We start from the raw sequence: 20,831 nt of genomic DNA, 5'->3' as shown, positions 1-20,831 counted from the left end.
TCCACCCCCGACCTTTCTCCAAGGCTTGAACAGCACGTTTCGTCTTGCCTCACAGCTGTCTCGCAGTGGATGCGCCATCGGCGTTTGAAGCTCAACATGTCCAAGACGGAGCTTCTTGTCTTTCCTCCTAAGCCCACCCTTCAACTCTCCTTTTCTGTCTCTGTGGACAACATTTTATTCAACAGTCCAGCAAGCCCGCAGTCTTGGTTTTATCTTTGATTTTCCTCTCTGTCGTGTTTCCCTCGGATCCAGACCACAGCCAAGGCTTGTAGTTCTTTTTGTACATATTGCCAAAATCCGACCATATCTCTCGCCTCTACTGCCAGATCCTGGTCCATGCCCTATGATCTCACGACTTGATTACTGTAACGTCCTCCTGACTGGGCTTCCTCTTTCTCACCTCTGTCCTTAATCTCTGTCAACATTCAGCTGCACACATTACACATCCACCCACCGCTCTGACCACATCTCTCCGTGTTGCATCCCTTCACTGGCTCCCCCTCCCTTTCCACATTCAGTATAAGCTCCTGCTGTTGACATTTAAAGCCCTCCATGGTCTGGCCCCTCCTTACTTATCTGACCTTCTTTCTCCTCACCTTCCACTTGGCCCTCTGTTTCTGGTAGTCAAGGTCTGCTGTCCCAGCCCGGATTTCCTCTGCCCCATCCCAGATTTGCCCCTTTTCACTTGCTGCCCCTCCACTCCTGGAACCTTCTTCCCCACAAGCAAGAGCCATCACTTCTTTAACCAGCTTCAAAACGGAGTTGAAAACCATCCTGTTCAGAGAAGCTTCCCAGGCATTGCATAATTGTCGCTTACTATTTGATGTTTCTTTGTTGTCTGTTTTATGAATCATTTCCTGTATTGCTATGTATTTTATATGTATTATCCTACTAGAAAGGCCCCTTCCCCTCCACCACTCCCTTCTCCTTTTGTGTCGTGTCTTTTTAGATTGTAAGGCTGAGGGCAGGAACTGTACACTTAAAGAGATTGTATGTACAGCGCTGTGTAAATTTACAGCGCTTTATAAATAAAGGTAAATAATAATAAATTTCATTTTTCCGCCTAAGTGCAGTGCCGTACATTTCTCGTGTTGATTTATTTTGTGCTTTGGCCCAGCTTTCTAGTCTATTCAGGTCATTTTGAATCTTGATCCTGTCCTCTGGGGTATTGCTATTCCCCCTAATTTGGTATCATCTACAAATTTGATAAGTATGCTCCCAATTATGTCCTCCAATCATTGATAAAGATGTTGAATAACACTGGGCCCAGGACGAGCCCTGTGGGACCCCACCGTCACTTCTCTCCAGGATGAAAAAGAGCCATTGTTGAGCACCCTTTGGGTTCGGCCGGTCAACCAATTACAGATCCATTTAACAGTTCCTTTGTCTAGCTCACATTTTTAAGCTTGTTGCAAGAAGTCATGGGGAACTTGTCAAAGGCCTTACTGAAATCAGAAATCCCTATATCCCCAGCATCCCTTCACCTTGGAGAACACCAAGCTCCATTATCCTCCTAAAGCCCTGCCTCCCAAACTTCTGTCACGCTCCTATATATGCCTTGTGGGGTTAGAGGAGGAAGCCATAATAAAAGAAGTGCCTGCTCCTTTCTAGCATGCATTCTCACTTCACCTGCTGCCCCTTAAGAACCCTCTGTCCCTTTAAAAACCTGTCCTCCTCGGCGCATGCGCCTGTCGTCCACGTGGCCTCCCTGTTTTTGCATTCTGGAGCAGCCATGGCAAAACAAGAGGCTTGTGATGAGCACGGGGAGAGAGGGGCGTGGCCACCTATAACATAGCGGTGACTGACATGTTCTGGGGCGGGGCTTCCGCGCAGGCGAAGCCAGGACGGGGAGCGGGGAAAAGCCAGAGCGAGTCTTGGAACTATCTCCTCCCCCTCTCTTCTGCGCATGCGCATTCGCGCACGGGAGGGGGGCGTGGCCACCCGACAGCATTCGGTGACTGACATATTCGGGGCGGGGCTTTGGAGAGGAGGCGGAGCCAAGGCAGGGGAAGGGAGGGGCCAGGTGGTCTGTCTCTCAGCTGGTTCAGAGGCCAAAACGTCCGGCGCTGAAGCATGGCTTCGTTGCTGTTCCTACCCGACCCTTCCTCCCCCGCAGAGCAGGTAAGGGCCGGTGCTGGCGCAGGTTCAGGGGCAGGGCCTCCGAGGCCTTGGGCCGCCGCTTGTCTTTTGTTTTTGACTGCCATGGGCCTCGTTCATTCCCCGGGTGTTGCGTGGGTCCGTCTGGGGGCCCACAACAACAACCTCCAACTCCCGAATCCCATAGCCTCCGGCCAGAGGAGTTAAAGCGGTGCCAACCGGGTTATGTCTCCAGTGTGGATGCAGCCTCCCTCCCTTTCGTGTGTTGTTTCTCTCTCTCTCTCTCTCTCTCCTCCTTCTTGGCCCTCAGTCTCCTAGACCCCTCCCTTTCAGTGTTTGGGTGTGGTTTGTGTCTCTCTCTCTCTCACACACACAAACCTTCCTCCTTGGTCTCGGCCTCCCTCCCTTTGTGGATTGTGGTGTTATTGTCTCTCTCTCTCTCCGACACAAACCTTCCTCTTCCTTGGCCTCTCAGGATGCGTTCTCCTCCCTTTCTGTGTGTGGTTGTGTTGTTGTCTCTCTCCTCAACACACACACTCAACCCTCCCTCCTCCTTGGCCTCTCAGTCTCCCAGCCCTTTCCCCTCATTTCTGGTGCTTTATTGTGGCAAGGAGCTTCCCACCCAAAAGCTGGGCCAGCTCCCTCACAATGGGACACAACAATAATTGTGATTTGTGATTGCAACATTCCCAGTCTGTTCCCTCCTCCTCCTCCTCCTCCCCATCACAAACCCCCAGCTTCAGCCTTTCAATCCCCCAAGGCTTCAGCCTTGACGCCGCCCGTAGCGACAACGAACGACGACGACAGAGGTGCTTTTGTCCATTGCGGCCAAAGGAATCATGAGCTTTCTCTCCCCCCCCACCCCCCTTCTCTTTTAATAGGAACAGGTCCTGAATTTGCCACTGGTCGCACTCCCCAAACCAGGTCTCACACCTAACACAACTCCTTGTGTTTATTGTGGCCCATGGGGGGGGGGTTAAAGCGCCAGAAAGTGAGGGGGAAAGGGCTGGGAGACTGAGAGGCCAAGGAGGAGGAAGGTTTGTGTGTGAGAGACATAAACAACAACAACAACACAGTCCACACACTGAAAGGGAGGGTAGCTGGGAGACTGAGGGGCCACGGAAGATGAAGGTTTGTGTGTGAGAGAGACAACAACAACATAATCCTACACACTGAAAGGGAGAGAGGATGGTCTACCCAGAGGCCAAGGAAGAGGAAGGTTTGTGTAGGGAGAGATAAACAACAACAACACAATCCACAGACAGAAAAGAAGGGAGGATGGGATACCGAGAGGCCAAGGAGGAGGAAGGTATTTGTGTGGGAGAGATAGACAACAACACAATCCACACATAGAAAGGGAAGAAGGAAGAGATACTGAGGGGCCAAAGAGGAGGGAAGTATGTGAGAGAGACAACAACACAATCCCACACTGTGGGCCAAGGAGGAGGAAGATGTGTGTGAGAGATAGCCCTACAGATATAGGGATCACCATGAGTCAGAAAGGACTTGAAGGCACACAACAACAACAACAAGGTGTTATCGATGGGTGTGTGCTGGTTGGTCCTTTTGGGACCCTTTAGGTTCTCCTAGAGACTGTTTGTTTCCTGTGTTTGGGACAGTTAGGTTTCTGTGTATCTGGAATGTTGTTTGAGGAAGTTGGATCTCTCTCTCACACACACCAGACAGACACACATCTGTGAGAGCCAGTGTTGTGTGGTTTGAGTGTTGGACTGTGACCCTGGAGACCAGGGTTCGAGTCCCTGCTCAGCCATGGAAGCTCACTTGGGCAAGTCACACTCTCTCAGCCTCAGAGGGAGGTCATGGCAAGCCCTCCCTCTGAGCATGTCTTACTATGAAAAGCCCTGTGATAGGCTTGCTTTAGGGCTGCCATAAATCGGAAAGGATGTGAAGGCACACAACAATAACACACACACACACACATTCTCCATTTCTCTCAGCCTTCCTGCTTCCGGTCTCATTCTGTTCATGTTCCCTCCCAAACAGGGCTATCTTTACTCAGATGATTACTCCCAGGCTTTATTGCTCAGATCATCACTTTAGCCTTTAGATTTGAACCCAGGCCCCTTTGCCATTCTGATTTCAGGCTTGTTCTTGTTTTGGGGCTTGCCAGGCATAACCTATGGCTGCAATGGGTCAGATCGTGGGAGGAAGGGAGGCTGTTGCCTTCCTCCTTCGCCCTGCAACACTGGCGACAAGCCTCCCTCCTCCTCAGCTGTTTCCTCTTATTTGTTGTCAAATCGCCTGGGCTCCTGAGAAAGCCTCGCTCTCGAACCAGACGTGGGCGGGGCCTTTCCTGATTGGATGCTGTAAGCCACGTGACGGGAAGGAGGGCGGGGTTTCTCTCCCCCACTCCCTCCTTTGTGATTGCTGGTTGGATGGTTGCAAAGGGCTCAGTGCTCCAGATCTTCTCAGGGAGTTGGTTGGCAGAAGGCTCTGCGGTTGTTGTTCAGGAGGGAGAGTCCTGCTGCTCTGGCCTTGACTAAGGTGACCAGATGTCCTCACCGCAGAGGAGGACAAGATGTAGGACTTTCGATAAAAGTGGAGGACATGAACAAGTAAAAGCTAGAAATGCTCACAGAAATGCAACAGAAATTATTGTTATTAAGCTTTATCTCAGAATCATAGAATTGGAAGAGACCACAAGGGCCATCCACTGCAACCCCATTCTGCCATGCAGGAAATCTCAACCAAAGCATCCCCAACAGATGGCCATCCAGCCTCTGTTTAAAGACCTCTAAGGAAGGAGACTCTACTACACTCCGAGGAAGAAGTGTGTTCCACTGTCAAACAGCCCTTACTGTCAGGAAGTTCCTCCTAATGTTGAGGTGGAGTCTCTTTTCCTGTAGTTTGCATCCATTGTTCCAGGTCCTGTTCTCTGGAGCAGCAGAAAACAAGCTTGCTCTCTCCTCAGTATGACATCCCTTCAAGTATTTAAACAGGGCTATCTTTATATTTATAGATACATTTATAGATATGTAATATATTAATAATATAAATAATGATAATATAATCTATAATTATATATAATATAATATAGAATAATATGATATATATAGGGTATATAATAAGATATTTATATAGATTTATAAATAGATATATAGATTTATATCTATATTTATAGAGCACTGTAAATTTATACAGCGCTGTACAATCAGTTAAAAATAGAATAAAATAAAATAAACCTGCCTAAGGCGTACATTCTACAAAAATAACATAATACATATCAATGCATATTAGCATTAAATAATAAAATATAGCAAGCAACAAAAAAAAATAGAATAAACCTATGATAACAATCAAGTGATGTTTGAGAACTGCTTCTCTGAGCAGTTTTTGTCTTTCGCTCAGCTTTAAACCTGGGCAAAGAGGTTATGAACCATGCTCAGGAGGGAAGGAAGTGAGGAGAGGCTGGTGAAAAGGGGCGGATCCAGGCTGGAGAAGAGAAAATGCTTCATAGTCATGCTCAAAATGGAGGACATTTTGGAATTCCTCCTGTCCAGAAGAAGGTTGAAATGTAGGACATGTCCTGGAAAAGGAAGACATCTGGTCACTGGCCTTAACTCCATACATAGTCTATCCAACATAGGACCTGTCAAAATGATTAAAGCATCATCAGAGAAGAGCCGACTCTGCATTCCATTCAGCATCTAGGGTTTTGTTTTAATGCCAAGTACCTTGTGTATGGCTTGTCATAATTCTCCTTTCTTGTAATAATTCTCCTTTCTAGCAAACACGTCCATATTGTGTGATAAATCCAGCTGCTTCTCCAGGGATAAAACATTTGAGCAGGCAACAGAAATGTTTTAGATTTTCAGGGATTTTGAGGGTGTTACCTAGTTTACCTCTTTTTGTTTTTAAAACGAATCATTTAAATATTGCAGTTTTAAAAAATCATCTGGATAGGCCTGCCAAAAGAGATTAGTCTTCAGTGCTGTTTTAATTTCTGACAGTGTGTTCAGTTATCGAATCTATTCCAGCAGGTCATTCTACAGTCTAGAGGCAGCTGAAGAAAAAGTCCTCTGGCTCACAGACACCAACCTTGTCCTGGCTGACTAGTAAATGTCTGCCAGAGGACCTGAGCGTAAAGGGCGGATTATATGGAAGGAGGAGATCCTGTAGGTAACTTGGACCTAAGAGTAGGATCCTGTTCTTTTCCAATCAGAAGTCTGTACTTCTCCAGGCTGCCTTCACTGCCCCTCCCAATGCTGAAGCTGCTAAAAGAATCCAGCTAGAGAATGAGAAAAGTGGGGTTAGATGGGCATAAATAACTTTGTAAAAAGGAGCTTCCTTGTTAAAGATTTAAAAGGTATACCTGTAGTTTCAGAATGTACACCATACCCCTCTACCATGAAGGCCAGATGTTAAATTGTTCAAAGCAGTTTTAATTTTTCTTACAACAGTCTTGCAAGAGAGGCCTTTTAATAATTGGCAATTGAGGCTGATGGAGGTTTCTTTGTCTAAAATTAATCAACAAGCTGATGGCAGAAGTGAAATATGAGCCAATTCACAGTTTTGCATCATAACCGCTAGCCAATGCTAGAACTGGCATAGGCTTAAAACAAGCCTGGAAAACATAGTTTCTCGGATTGTGTTAACCTCGGTTTTTCATCAAACCCAGTGCCTGACCAATGGTAAGGCATGATTAAAGCAGTAATTAGTCAACATTTGCAGCATGAAAACAATAAAATAGTAATGATTTAAAACATAGTAATGCTGTAACATGGAGGGGAAAAAGCATATTTGCAGTTACAAGGGAGCTAGCATGGTGTAGTGGTTTTGAGTGTTGAACTGTGATTCTAAAGCACAACAACAGATAGAAATAAGTGCAGACCAGCCAACATATCCAACAAACAACTACCCTTATTTAAATACTAGTTACACGATCAGTCACTTGGTCTGGATATTCCTATTAAGGCAGCATCCACACTGCAGATATAATGCAGTTTAATATCACTTTAACTGCCATGGCTCAGTGCTATGGAGTTCTGGGAACTGTAGTTTTGTGAGAGTTCTGATGCCACAACAAACTGCATTTCTCAGAATAGCATTGAGCCATGGCAGTTAAAGTGGTGGCAAACTGGATTAATTCTGCAGTGCGGATAGTCTCTATACTACTAATCCTCACTTCAGCCAGATAACTGTCCTCCAGTTAAAAGCTCTCCTCCAGTTAAGAGTCTTTTCCTGAAATGTTTACATTTACCACAGGCAACACCTGTTTATTTTTTAGGCAGTGCCATTAAAACTCAAAAGTCACTTGGATCAGTTGAGGTGTTCAGTGCACTTGAAATGTACTAACATCCAGATTAAGTGACTGAACATGTAATTGGTTTTTTAATCAGGCTAGTTGTTTGTTGGATATGTTGTCTGGTCTGCACTTAATTCTGTCTGTTGTTGTTTTGTTGAATATGTCCTCACTTTAGAAATATTGTACAAGGATGTTGTGTGGGTAAATAATTGAGTGCAAAAATTAAGTCCGTTCCTTGGTTATTTTCCAAAACAAAGCATAAATTATGATACTTAGAATTACAAATAGGAGTTTGAATGTTGACAGGAAAATAGGCGTTTTTATGTTCTTTCCTACAACATGAACATCCTGGAAGACTTCAATTGCAAGAAAAGTATAATGAAGATAAACATCCTGGCAGTTGTGATAGACCTCAATTAATGGTATATTGTCTCAAAAGTTGTTGTTGTCTTTTGTCTTTCCCCTGAACCAGAAGATCAGAAAGCTTGTTGCCTGAAAAATGATGTTAAAGAATTATTTTGAATGACCTTCTGCACTTGGGGAGTTTCAATAACACCGGGTGCAGTAGCAGAACAACAGAAGCTACATAATTGTAGTGGATTTTCTCTGGCAGTAGGTGAGTAGTATATAAACTGTTGATACTGTGCTATGGATGTTTCAAAAGGTCTAGTGGGTAGCAGTATAGAATAGGTCTGTTTGGGAAAACAGCTGTGTCATTAATAAACTGGTTTGGCTTGGACTCTATATTCTGCTCTGTTAGAATAACTATATATATCTGCTCTGTTAGAATAACTAGGCTAGTTAAAAGTGGCCTCAAAGCTTTTAATGTCTTACTAGCATTCATTCTCCATGGTCTGAAGCAGCTGAGGGATTTTCCCAGCCTTGCTACCCAAGGTCCTTTTAATTGGCGATGCTATGTAAGAATCCTTATATATCTTTTTTGGTGACTGGTCCTGCCTTTTGAACAAATAGCTGGACTTAGATGCACTTTGTTGGGTCCTCATCCAGACCCAGTACAAATGCTATTTGTGAAATATTTCCACAATTCAGAATGAGAACATATACTTTCCCCATGGTGAAGTATTCCTGAACAAACAGAAACTTCTCAACATTTGTTGAGACAGCCTTGCACAGAGTGTGTTGATCTACAAGACAAATATTTGAGGGGGGAAAACCATTGGGATTCCAATACAGTAGTTACAACAGTTTACATCTGATATGCTGCCTAGAGTGAACTCTTCAGTATACCTACTCTGGAATGCTTTTTGGATTGATCTTTGTCAACATAGAAATTATGCCATTAACATAATCTCTGCTTTATAGTTTGAATACCTAGATTTTTTTTTCTACAGCTCCTCAGAAAGTCAGCATGGATATCAAAATATGAAGAAAGGTTAAACTTGCCAGTGCACAAAGATCATAACTAACATTTTGTTTATATTTAGAAATTACTTTGTTGCAGTTAAAAAAAGAAATTTCTATTAGAGTGATAATAGCCCCATACAGACAGGCCAAAATAAAGCTGCTTCGGGGTGTGCTGTTCAAATGATGCATGCGTCCTAAAGACTGGAGCGCAGCTTTGGCGCAGCTTGTGGCCTCTTAAGATGTGAGTGTCATTTAAACAGCATACCTCCAAAGTGACCCAAAGTAGCTTTATTTTGGCCTGCCTGTATGGGCCCAATAGTACTTTTAAAAATTTAAAAATGGCATATTTTCAGTTCTGCTTCTGTTTTTGGCAAACAGCATATATGAAAAGTCCTGCTGCTTAGTTGCTTTGAGAACCTATTTAAACTGTATTTTAGAATGTAGTACTCATGTGAATGCTTGGTTATTTGTACTTAAGTAGCTCAATTTTAATAGTAGGTTGTTTATCCAATTTCTAGATATAGCCTGCATAAGAACAAAATGACATAAGACAAAATGAAAGTAATAGTGCAATTTGGATTCTTTTCCCTACTTGGTGAATCACTTCTACAGCAGCAATTTCTCAGTTTCTGTCTCTAAAAAACTCTTTCCTTCCTGAAATATACTGATACCTTCTTTATCATCCAGAATTATTGAGAAGAGGTGATTTCGAAGTTCCAACAGAATTTCAACAACTTTTATAGATTTTACTTAGGCAATTGAAGAAAAGAGATGCCTTCTCTGAGCAATGCTGTGCAGCTACCTGATGAAAATTAGTACTACCTTACATGAGATATCTGAGCGCTATGAATATTGCATGCCTCTACTCAGAACTTTAAGCTTTAAGGCAGACATTACAGGCTGTATTTCTGTGTTATTATCTTTTTTCTCTACAACCCTGTGTATACCTGTCAGCACAAGCTAATGAAATAGACTCCAAACATTGTACCATAATACAAGTTTTTAGTTTATTTCATTCCTGCTGGGCTAACTGTTCCTGTTTAAACTACAAATCCTGTTGATCGTGTTACCATACACTCCAATTTAAGTTAGTTGGATCTTTCCTAGCAGTAATGAGCAGATTGGTCAAAAGAGGTTTACAGTCATACAAAATAGAATCAAATTTACAGTTCAAAATGGGTGAGTGGAAGGGGGAATTTTCCTTATGAATTGATGTCTAACCTGAAATAGTGCTTCAAATGTAATTTTATTGCTATGAATCCTAAAGTGAAGAGACTAGTGAAGTGCCACAGGGTTCTGCCCTTAGCTTGGTGTTCACATCTTTATAAATGGCTTAGATGATAGACAGCATGCTAATGGCACCCAGTGTCTCAAAGGACAGGGACAGAATTCTAAATAACCTTGAAAGATGGAAGAAGTTGGGCCAAAACTAACACGATGAATTTCAACAGGGATTAAAGAATTTCAACAGGGATTAATGTAACATAGCACAGGCAGGAAAAATGAAATGCAAAAAAATATAGGCTGGGTGAAACCTGACATGAAAACAGTACATACGAAAAAGGATCTCAAAATCTTAGTAGACCACAAACTAAACATGAGTCAGCAGTATGATATGGTGGCCCAAGAAATCAGTGCTATTCTAGGCTGCATCAATAGGAGTATAATATCCAAACTGAGAGAAATGGTAGTGTCATTCTGTTCTGCTTTAGTCAGACCTCACCTGGAATACTGTGTCCAGTTCTGGACACCATAATGCAGGAAGGATATCTGCAAGCTAGATCATGTCCATAGAAGGCTCTGCAATGTCACATGTCTGGAAGACATGTCCAATGTCAAATGCCTGGAAACCAAGCCTTATGAGGAACGATGTAATGAGCTGCTTATGGTTAGCTTATTGTAGAGAAGATTGAGAGGTGACATGATGATAGCCATCTTTAAATATCTGAATGGATGTCATGTAGATGATGATGATGATGATAAATTTATAGCCTGCCCAATCACAAGGAATCCAGGTGGGTTATAACAATAAAAATAAAGAGAATAAAATAAAATACAAAAAATAAATAAGTAAAATACAATAAAAGTAAAGAGAGCAAAGTGAGTAAATTCACAGTTAGGCCTGATGGAAATTGGGCCTCTCTTTTTCCCTCCCTCCCTTCCTCCCAGGTCTGATGATGACAGTTGGGACGGAGGGAGGGCTCTTCTTCTTGAGGCAAGGATTTTATTTTAATTAATTTTAATTTAATTCTTCTCATTAAATTTAAGAGAAGAATTGGTGAACAGAGTGACGTAAGTCACAGTAAATGGGGAGAGGAACTTGGTAGGGAAGGCCTGCCAGAAGAGATCTGTTTAGAGCCTTCTTAAAGGCTGTAAGAGTACAGATGTCGCGGATGGATGGATCCACTTTGTTTTCTGCTGCTCCAGAGACTAAAACACAAACCAGTGGATTCAAATGACAAGAAAAGAGATTCCACATAAATATTAAACAGGGCTTTTTTGCTGTAAGAGCTGTTCAGCAATGGAATTGATTGTCTTGGAGGATGATGGATTTTAGTTAATTAGGTTAATTATATGTTATCCCAATGTTAAAGTTAGGATAGTCCAAGCAAAAGTATTTCCCATCACAGTGTACAGATGTGAGAGTTGGACATGAAGAAAGCAGACAAAAGGAAAATCAACTCATTTGAGATATGGTGCTGGAGAAGAGTGCGAATGATAACATGGACAGCCAACAAAACAAAAACAAAAACCACTAAATAAGTCAGTCCTAGAACAGATCAAGCCTGAATTCTCCCTGGAAGCCAAGATGACTAAATTGAGGCTGTTCTTCTTTTACCACATCATGAGATAGAATGACTCATTAGAAAAGCAATGATGCTAGGAAATGTGAAAACAGTACGGAAGGCCACATGCCAGATGGTTAGACTCAATAAGGAAGGCCTTGGGCCTGAACCTGAGAGGATCATCAGAGCAGTTGAATCCACATGCTTTTTGTATTTGAATTTTTATCAATTTTGTTATGAACAGCTCTGAGTCCCAATTTGGAAAAGAAATGTGGTTTAAATCAAATAAACAATGAAATGCACTTAATGTATCCATATTTGAAATTGGCAAGAAGACCTATGTGGAAAGCTTTGGCTAGTGGAATAATTCTTTTATTGAATCAGTATATAGGTGCTGCTGATGAATTTCTCCCATTTGCTAGATTAAAACTAAGACATGATCTGCCTGCTTTTCCAGAATGGTGGTATTGTCACTGACAACATATGTTCATTTCTAGGATGACCTTGCAGGACTGAGTAAAGAATCTCTTCTAGTTTTGGAAATACTCCCTCAGTATATGCAGCAGAAGAAACCTACAGTGTTTGTTTATAAATATTCGTTGTCTGTCAATAAAGAAGATTGAGTTGTAAGAATGAATTGAGGTGTTGGGCCTGATGGCCCATAGATCCCCTTCCATTGCTATGATTTTTATGAATGATCAACTAGCCATAGTTTGCCCAATCAGATAATTAATGTGTCTGGAATCATACGCACGATAACTAGATTTTAAACTGCTGGGCTCCACAATTTATTCAAAGTTTCTGTTAGGTATGGGGTTGTAATTCTCCTGCATTTTTTAAAGACATGATTTAATTTTGCCTATTCATAATTTCCTTTAGGGGAATGTTCATTACTAGAATTAATTTCATTTTACAGCAGTCTTGAAATTATGCAGGATTGCATGTGCAATTGATAGAAGATCTCACTGCCCTTGCAACATTTGAAAGAGAAAAAAACTGTATTGACACAGTTTACAAAGAGATTTATATTCAGATCCTTGGTGTGCTTTTACTGACATTTATGGGTATTTTTTCTTATCTCATTTTCTATTTCTGTAATGTTAGAATATCATATATGTAACTCAGAGCCTTGCAATATAATTTAATTCTACTTTGCATAATAAAAATAATAATTTAAAAAAAATTAAAAAAAAATTAGAACATGTCCAGTGGGCTGCGCTACTGAAATACATAGGGTTGCCATAATTCCCTACCTCAAAACTGGGAAATTGTGCAACAAAATGTAGGGCTATAAAAAAAATGGAGGACACACCCAATTAAAAGTAAAACACGTTCATTTTTTTTTTTAAATTAAGCTCCCCTCTCAAGCCCTACGCCTCCCTGCTGCTCATCCGCCATCCTGAAAGGGAGGTGGAGGTGGCAACAAAAGGCTACAAGCATGATGCTACCAAGGCCCCAAGCATGATGCTGCTTCCAATGCCTCCCCAGCGCTGGTGGAGGCTTTGGCAGAGGCGCTGAGCACAGCACCGCCGGCAAGGCCTGCCTGGTGCTGGCCTCGCTGAGGCCGGAGGAGTCTGCGGCCGGAGCCCCAACTGTGGAGCCGCCTCCCAGGCCTTGCCAAGGCCGGGTGGCACCCGTGAAATTAGGGCAAGCCGGGACGGGACCGTGCAAAGCCCTGAAAACCCGGGATAGTCCCGGTTGTTACTGGGATATGCCAAGCCTAGCAATACAGCAAAGCAGAGATTGAATTTTAGATACAAGTGACAACATACTGACTGTTCTCCCATGGAAAAATGGCTTCATGGGATAACAAGTTTCAAGTAGTTGGGATGCAGGGGCAGTGTAGTTGTGTTTCTGTATAAATTCAGTCTTCTTGGTGCTTTTATATCAGTAATGATGAAGAAGATACAGACTGTGTGCCTAAATACCCTCAGGACGTGTAGCGCAGGGGGAGAGTTTTAATCCTTCTTGTTGAAAGATTAATGAAAAATCTCTGTTCAGTTCTTGCATTTTAATTAGTTTTGTGACAGGAATTGCCAGCTTTAACACTATCATGTTCTCCTCTTTTTCAGGACTCTGATATACTTGAAGAAAAAAAATGGGTCGGATTTTCCTAGATCACATTGGTGGTACTCGCTTGTTCTCCTGTGCAAACTGTGACACAATCTTGACAAACCGCTCAGAGCTCATATCTACCCGTTTCACAGGGGCTACAGGGCGAGCTTTTCTATTTAACAAGGTTAGTTAAAGAAACCAGTAACTCCTTGAATTATCATTACATTTTTCCTGTGGTATGTAGCTAGTTTGAACGAAAGTGGCACTTGTTGAGTTGCACAGAATGTGGTGTAACCATGGTTAAAAGCTGTTTCTCATGCCAAACTTCCTTCAAAAGAATTGCTTCCGTATAAGATAGTTATATATAATTGTATTTAAAAGTATAGAAGTACTGTTGGAGAAGTAATGGTCCATTATCCTTGATACTTTCTATGATGGCCCTGAAATGTTACTTTCCTGACTGCTTTTCAGTGGCCCACTGATTGTTGTTTAAACTAGAGAATCCCAGAATTCAGTTTTGAAAAAAATATCGGTTTTCAGTTGCAAAAACATTTGAAAATATGAAAGTACAAAATACTCAAGGAAGCAAATGAATGGGAGATGTTCCATGGCTTCAGCTTTAAGAGACTCGTTTGGGGGTATTCCACATTTGTATGGACCATTTTTTTTTTAATTTGAGAGATCAGTGAGATTATCAAATTTCTGTAAGATGTAGTTTATACAAATTGTTTCTACAAATTACTGCAATAAAAGGCAGGCTATAGTAGTATATCATCCATTGCTGGATGTTGCCAGCTCTTGCTGAAGGTTTGTATTTAATCACCCCATTCATAGTTCAGTTGATTTGGAAGGGCTGTTTTCCATAAAAAAACAGAGTATGTGATTTCCAGGAAAGGGTGTGTTTTTTTAGGGTGAGTGGTGCTTAATGTGGTATGACAATGTTCTTCTACCTTGTATTCTGTGAGATTTTTTTCCCCTTCTTTTAAAAAAATGCTTTAAACACTCCAGATGCAGCTGTAAATCTCCAGATGCACATGTCATGCTTTTTTTCCTGAGTGGTTAAAAAAATAACTTTACCATGAATAGTAACTCAGAAGCAGATGACTTACTGTATATACTCATGTATAAGTGTAGAAATTGAGGTTAAAAAATTGATCCCAAAAAAACTGAGTCGACTTACCCACACATCAATGTAAATACTGTACTTTAAATCACACACACACACCCTTCCATTCACTCATCCAGCCAACCTTATGAGGGCAAATAGTTATATCTGCAGGAATTTTGTAAGTTGTTTGGCACTGTTTCCTTTGCTTCATCCTTTACATCCTTCATTTACATGCTCCTAAGTTTTACCCTCAACATATCCATGGGTCATATCAAAATCCATAATTTTAGCCCCAAAACCTGCCCTCGACTTATACATGAGGTCAACTTATAGTTGAGTATATACAGTAGGTTTTTAACTGGGGGGGGGGGGCTGCCAGAGTTGAGGAGGCTCCACAACACTACTACACCATCATCTGGTTACTCTCATTTTATTTTATTTTTCCAGCCTGAGGACTGAGAAATCAAAGGTGATGGAAATTGTAGTTATGCATAATGCATCCCCTGGGAGTGGGGAAGCAAAGATCCAGCAGAATTGACAACAACATCGCTCTGCAAAGATGCAGAGAAGTCAATGACAACAGCACTTGCTTCTTTTGAGGGAACTTAGGTTTATCTCTTGGCCTATAGTGTGAAGGATCAAGTCCATCCTTCAGAGAAAACTGAAGTGGGCTTGCCACTTGCTTTAATATAGTATTTGTGGAAGGAAGAAGTTGATTCTCAGTTGTTAGGAAGGATCAAATTAGGGGAATTTTAATTAGCTCAAATATGAGAGGCATATCCTAACAACGCACGCACAGGATCATGTCCCTATGTGTATACCAGAGGTCGCCTAGTCCACCCACCAAGAGACAGAGACTCGGATGTCACTGATGTGCAATTAAAATATGAACATTTATTAAAGCCACACAACAAAAGGGATTACACACACGTGCGCACATTCAATGCTATAGCAAGGGAGGGGTGAGTTTGGGGAGTAAAGGGAGAAAGAAAGAGGCACCGTTGGGGATATTTACCTTAGACGTCTTCTCCAAGGGACTGGATGAGATGTAAGATGGATGGTGAGACACGGCCGCGGGAATGGGAAAAGAAAAGGTGGCCGCGGTAGCTTTGGAGCTGAGTTCCGGTGGGCAAAACTAACTAGAGGCCCAAAAGACAGTGAGCTTGGCTTCGCTCAAGTGATTTCAGCAGAGCAAGGTGCTCTAGGAACTCAGGCTTGGAACTGGAAGCTTGACAAGCCCACTGGAGGGCTGGAAACTGGGACCTTATATAGGGCTAAACCTATCCTCAGGCGATGGCTGCCTGGAGGCGTTGATTGCTTATCTTTTTCTAAGCTGAACTTTACACAATGGTTGCACAATGCAAGAGGTCTGCCACTTTTCAGGAGAGCAGATACCTTGATGGCTGAGCCGTTAAGTTAATCACTGGCTCATTAGTGAGGAAGCCACATCTATTGTCTTCCTTGCAGAGGTTTCTGCGAATTTGGTTTAGCAACTCCCAAAACTTCATTACAGGTTTGAATCTACCTTTTTCTGAGACCATGCCTTTGCAAGGCAGCTGGTTACGTGGTCTGCTCGCCTTTAGGTTAATGGCGGCTTGCTGTGGGGTCAGTCAGGGGTCATGGCTTCAGACAACATGGCACCCAAAATTTTATATAAATCCATACTCGATAACACAGTGCTGCATGCCAAGAGAAAAGGTATGCAGCTGGAGGAGGGTGGGGACTTCTTTCCCTGTATCTTTTCTGGGGAGCTCTTCTGTGCCACCATGACTATAGCACAACCTTCTTTTTTATTAATTAATTAATTTTATTTCTGGCTTACACACAGACCCAGAAGACAAAGCAGCAATTAAAATAATAACAAAAACACAAATTCATAGAATGATGTTCCTCTCTGTTTCAGTAAGAAACAGATGAGGGCAGGGAAGAGCTTTGGGAATCATTATCATTCATTTTATCTGGTAAAAGTGTCAGATCTAGAGTTTATGCATTTGTTTTTATTGCTTTCTTCTCTTTTTCCAAATATAGGATCTCCTGATATATCTTTCCATAAAGTACTGCCTTCTTAGTTCCATCCGCCATACCCTCTGTGTTGCTGCCTCTTCTTTGTCTTCATCCTCAGCACCAGGCATAGAACTGCTCTTGTCACCACTGCCTTGTCATCCTCCTCAGACCAAGCTGACTTTTACAGCCCTTTGCTGCTGAATTTTTGAGAGATTGCACTGCCAACATTTAATGGCAGCATTGTTATTTATCCCCCGTGGAAGGATTGGTTTGGAGGATGACTAAAAGGAGGCCGGAGCTGTAAGGGCCTTCCAGAATGTGCTTTCATTGCACCTTTTCTAAATCATCCCAAAGTTATCTAGTGACCATAAAATTTTCAAGAAGGAAAATAGGGAAGGGTGATATCTTTGTCTCTGTGTTTGTATTCACTTGTCATTTGCACAGGCTGTTGATATTACATATTATTATATGTGGTTACTATATCAGTTATTGGTAAAATATCTATTTTGTTATTTGCAGGGGTAGCTGTCATGGCCATTTAGCAAATTCAAACAAAAATCCACCAAACAGTGATACAGGGGTACCCCGGGTTACGAAATTAATTCGTTCCGCCGCCGCTTTCGTAACCCGGAATACTTCGTAAGGCGAAAAAGCCATAGGCGCTAATGGGGAAAAGCCGCGATTTCGTGTGAAATAGCACCGAAAAGCACCAAAAAATTTTTCGTAACCCGAAATAACCTTCGTAACCCGGAACAGTTTTTTTGAATGGATTTTTTTCGTAACCCGGAAATTTCGTAAGGTGGCGCATTCGTATCCCGGGGTACCAGTGTAGCTTTATTTGCCAACTGAAATGCACAATATACAGTCCCTTCCCTTACACGGGGGATCTGTTCCGGATGCCCTCCCCCACATAAGGGAAAATGCTCATGCTCGCGGGAGCGCAACAGTGGTGTGCAAGGCACATGCCATTGTTTTCTTCTGGTGCGCAGCTCCCTTCCTTCCGATGCACTGTGCTTGTTGCAAGCTTTTGAAGCTCCAGTGGCTTCTTCATCGGGCAAGATGTTACAAACCAAACAGGGTTAAAATGGAGATGTTAGTAAGATGCCTGCATTATGTTGTTTCTGTCCTTAGTTAAGATGGTTATGGGGAGGGCATCTCCTGCAGGCTGGCTCTTCCTACTTCTAGCCATTTGGAAATTGGGAGATTTTCAAAATCCATTTGAATTTCAACAGAGACTCCTCTTGGAGAGTTATCTGCCTATAAAGAGGCCTGTGGCCTTACAGAAATGGAGACAGATTGGACTGCAAGAGAGGAGTCCTTGTTGAAATGCAAATGGATTTCCTGGATTTTGAAAATCTCCTAGTTTCCACATGGCCAGAAGGAGGAAGAGCCAGCCTGCAAGAGATGCCCTCTTCACACCATCTTAACTAAGGACAGAAACAACATAATGCAGGCATTTTACTAACATCTCCATTTTTTTTCTCCTGTTCAGTTTGTAACGTCTTGCCTGATGAAGAAGCCAGTGGGGCTTCAAAAGCTTGCAACAAGTATATTGTGCATTTCAGATGGCCAATAAAGGTATCACTGTTTGGTGGATTTTTATTTTGCTATTTGTTTGAGATATGTTTGTTTATTCATGATGGATTTATTTTGTTTGTTTAATACTTTCAAACCCTCAGAGTAGACTTAGTATACTTCATATAACCTTTATCCCTTTTATCTACAATAGGTAGTCAATCTACAGTACAGTGAAGTCCAAGACCGAGTCATGCTCACTGGTCGTCACATGGTTCGTGATGTGAGCTGCAAGAACTGCAACAGCAAGCTAGGCTGGATATACGAATTTGCCACTGAAGACAGCCAGCGCTACAAGGAAGGCCGTGTTATTCTGGAAAGAGCTTTAGTCCGGGAGAGTGAGGGATTCGAAGAGCATGTTCCATCTGATAACTCTTGAATGGTCATCTCCTTGACGTCAAGCATTCTCTGTTGAAACTTAAAGAAAATCAACAAAAAAAAATTACTATATACACTGTCACCTTAGCATCAGTGCTGGATTCATGAACTACAGAGAGGGAAAGATTGTGAGAATTCCAAATGGAGCGTTTCTTTTTTTCTTTTTTATCATTTCTTTCAATTATACATAGAGAATGTTGTGTGGATGCAGTAACTTTGCCTTTTCTCCTTCAATCTCAGATATGTATTTGAAGTTATTAATTATCAGAATGGAAAGAAAAGAAGGGTATTACTTTTTTTAGAGAGAGAAATCAGTTGGATTTTAGTTTGCAAAACCTGTTACATCAAGAGGAAATTTTAGTCTAGCGATGTCTTTTAATTTATTTCCATTTCTGTCCTAAGGTTTTAATTCATTTTAGCCAGATTTATCACCTAATCGCTGGCTTAAGAAGTAGGTAAATTTCTGACGAATGCTAAAGGTCCAGTGTTTAGTACAGTTTGTGCTGGCCGTTGGTTCATATTCTTGTTGGAGTTCATTGATAGTACAGGGCCTGTGTTTGTCTTTGTCTCTCCCTCTCTTCTTGTGTGTAACCCAAAGTTGTTGCCATTCCTTATTTACTTAAGTACTCCTTCTTCCATGTTACATGTTGATTATTATTTTTAAGTAGAAAAATCTGGATTGTCTATCCAGTTTTCAAATGTAACTTACACAATAATATAAAGAAATGGCTGTCCAGTCTTGTGTTGCTTCAAAACTATGTTGATAGTGATGGGGATTGAGCAGTTGCTGTAGCTGAAGCGTATTTCTTACCGTCTTGGCTGATCTCCTTAATTAGGAAAGTTGCAACTCTTAATCTTAGGTCCCCCCTCCTTTTTCTAAAATGTCTAGCTTTGCATTTAAAAAACCTGGCTATAAGAAAGAGGGGCATGTCAGCATGTACAGTTATGTATTACAGCCAGGCATCTGATCTACAACTCTTTTAAATGGCTGACAGCTTGTCTTCAAATGCTGCTTCTGATGTCAAAGCTCTTATTCTTAGTTGCATCTTGTGGTGCTGCGCCTTTACTGCTTTTATCAGCACAACAAGCTCATCTGGCTATACTTAAGTCTTTGAGTTACCTGGTGCTTCCTGTAGCAGTTACTTGTGTTGAAATACTGGATCTTGCTCATCTGAACAAAACTTTCTCTAGACTCTCCATATTCAGGGGTGCCCAAACTTTGCTGCCATCATGGCCTGCCCCAATTAATTTTTTGGAAAATTAAGAGCTGCATCATACATGGTGGATGACAATTTCATTAACTTTCCTTGTCAGTACTAGGCATTTCATAGACAAGGTATTTGCCTTATCACAACTGATTCTTAAACATTTGTTAAGTTCAAACAGTGAGCAAAAAATACTGAGCATCCCTGTTGCAAGAAGAATAATGGTCCAAACCACTTCAGTCCTAACCACACTTGCAGTGGCTGGGATTGTTGGGGGAGGTGCCACTGCAAGTGCCTTTAGGAATTGTTCCATGAGCCCTAATGCCCAAACTGAAGGGGTGTTATGGGTGTATGTTTCACACACTACAGGAGGCATTCTGGCCATTGAGCTGCAGTTTGGGCACCCCTCTTAGCTTGAACTTTAAATAGCTCTAATATGCAACTTAGAAAGAAAACCTGTAGATTTGTATACAGCAGTTGAGTTGAATCAGGATACTTAAACAATAGTGTACTTGTGCCTCTGATGAGTAACCTTTATTATTGACTTCAGTAAATCCCCTTTATTTTAGTAGCTTAGTTTCACTAGCCGGACAACTTGTCATCGGCACAGCCCTTGATGTACTCTACATGTATTTTTGATGTTGCAGTACAATAAAGTATGTTTTGTCCTGCATGGTCTCCAACTAATATGCTTTACATTTTATGAAACATACTTCATTCTCTGAAATCTCTATTGAAGTGGGGCTCTTGAGTAGTGTCATCTTATACTGCACCTTATGATTGTTCAGTAGATTAGTTTATTTACTTATTTAAAAGATTTCTGTGCTGCTTCTGCTACATCCAAAGTAGATAACAAGTGCAGAAGCTTAAAAGATTATAATAGAAAGATAAAATTAGAAATAAAATAAAAAAACATTCATTACTCTAATAGAGTTAAAATATTGTACAAAAATGTCATTGGGGTGTGTGGAGACAAATCTCCCATCGGAGGA

The 20,831-nt window shown here is 41.7% G+C and overlaps 1 protein-coding gene across 2 annotated transcripts; it reads left to right on the top strand.

Moving 5' to 3' along the window:
• Positions 1-2,001: 2,001 nt before the first annotated feature.
• On the top strand, positions 2,002-20,510 carry YPEL5 (yippee like 5). 2 transcript variants are annotated; one of them, XM_042442906.1, is made up of 4 exons: positions 2,002-2,121; positions 7,839-7,979; positions 13,587-13,753; positions 18,411-20,510. In XM_042442906.1, the coding sequence occupies exons 3-4, from the start codon at positions 13,613-13,615 to the stop codon at positions 18,633-18,635; spliced, it is 366 nt and encodes a 121-aa protein (XP_042298840.1). In that variant the 5' UTR covers positions 2,002-2,121; positions 7,839-7,979; positions 13,587-13,612; the 3' UTR covers positions 18,636-20,510. The 2 variants fall into 2 exon arrangements, with proteins under 2 accessions (XP_042298840.1, XP_042298834.1); XM_042442900.1 differs by having other exon boundaries at positions 7,836-7,979.
• The last annotated feature ends 321 nt before the right edge of the window (positions 20,511-20,831 follow it).

Source organism: Sceloporus undulatus, chromosome 1, assembly GCF_019175285.1.
Source record: "Sceloporus undulatus isolate JIND9_A2432 ecotype Alabama chromosome 1, SceUnd_v1.1, whole genome shotgun sequence".
Classification (NCBI taxonomy): domain Eukaryota; kingdom Metazoa; phylum Chordata; class Lepidosauria; order Squamata; family Phrynosomatidae; genus Sceloporus; species Sceloporus undulatus.
The sequence above is the reverse complement of the archived record's forward strand: the minus strand, read 5'-3'. Positions and strand labels throughout refer to the sequence as shown.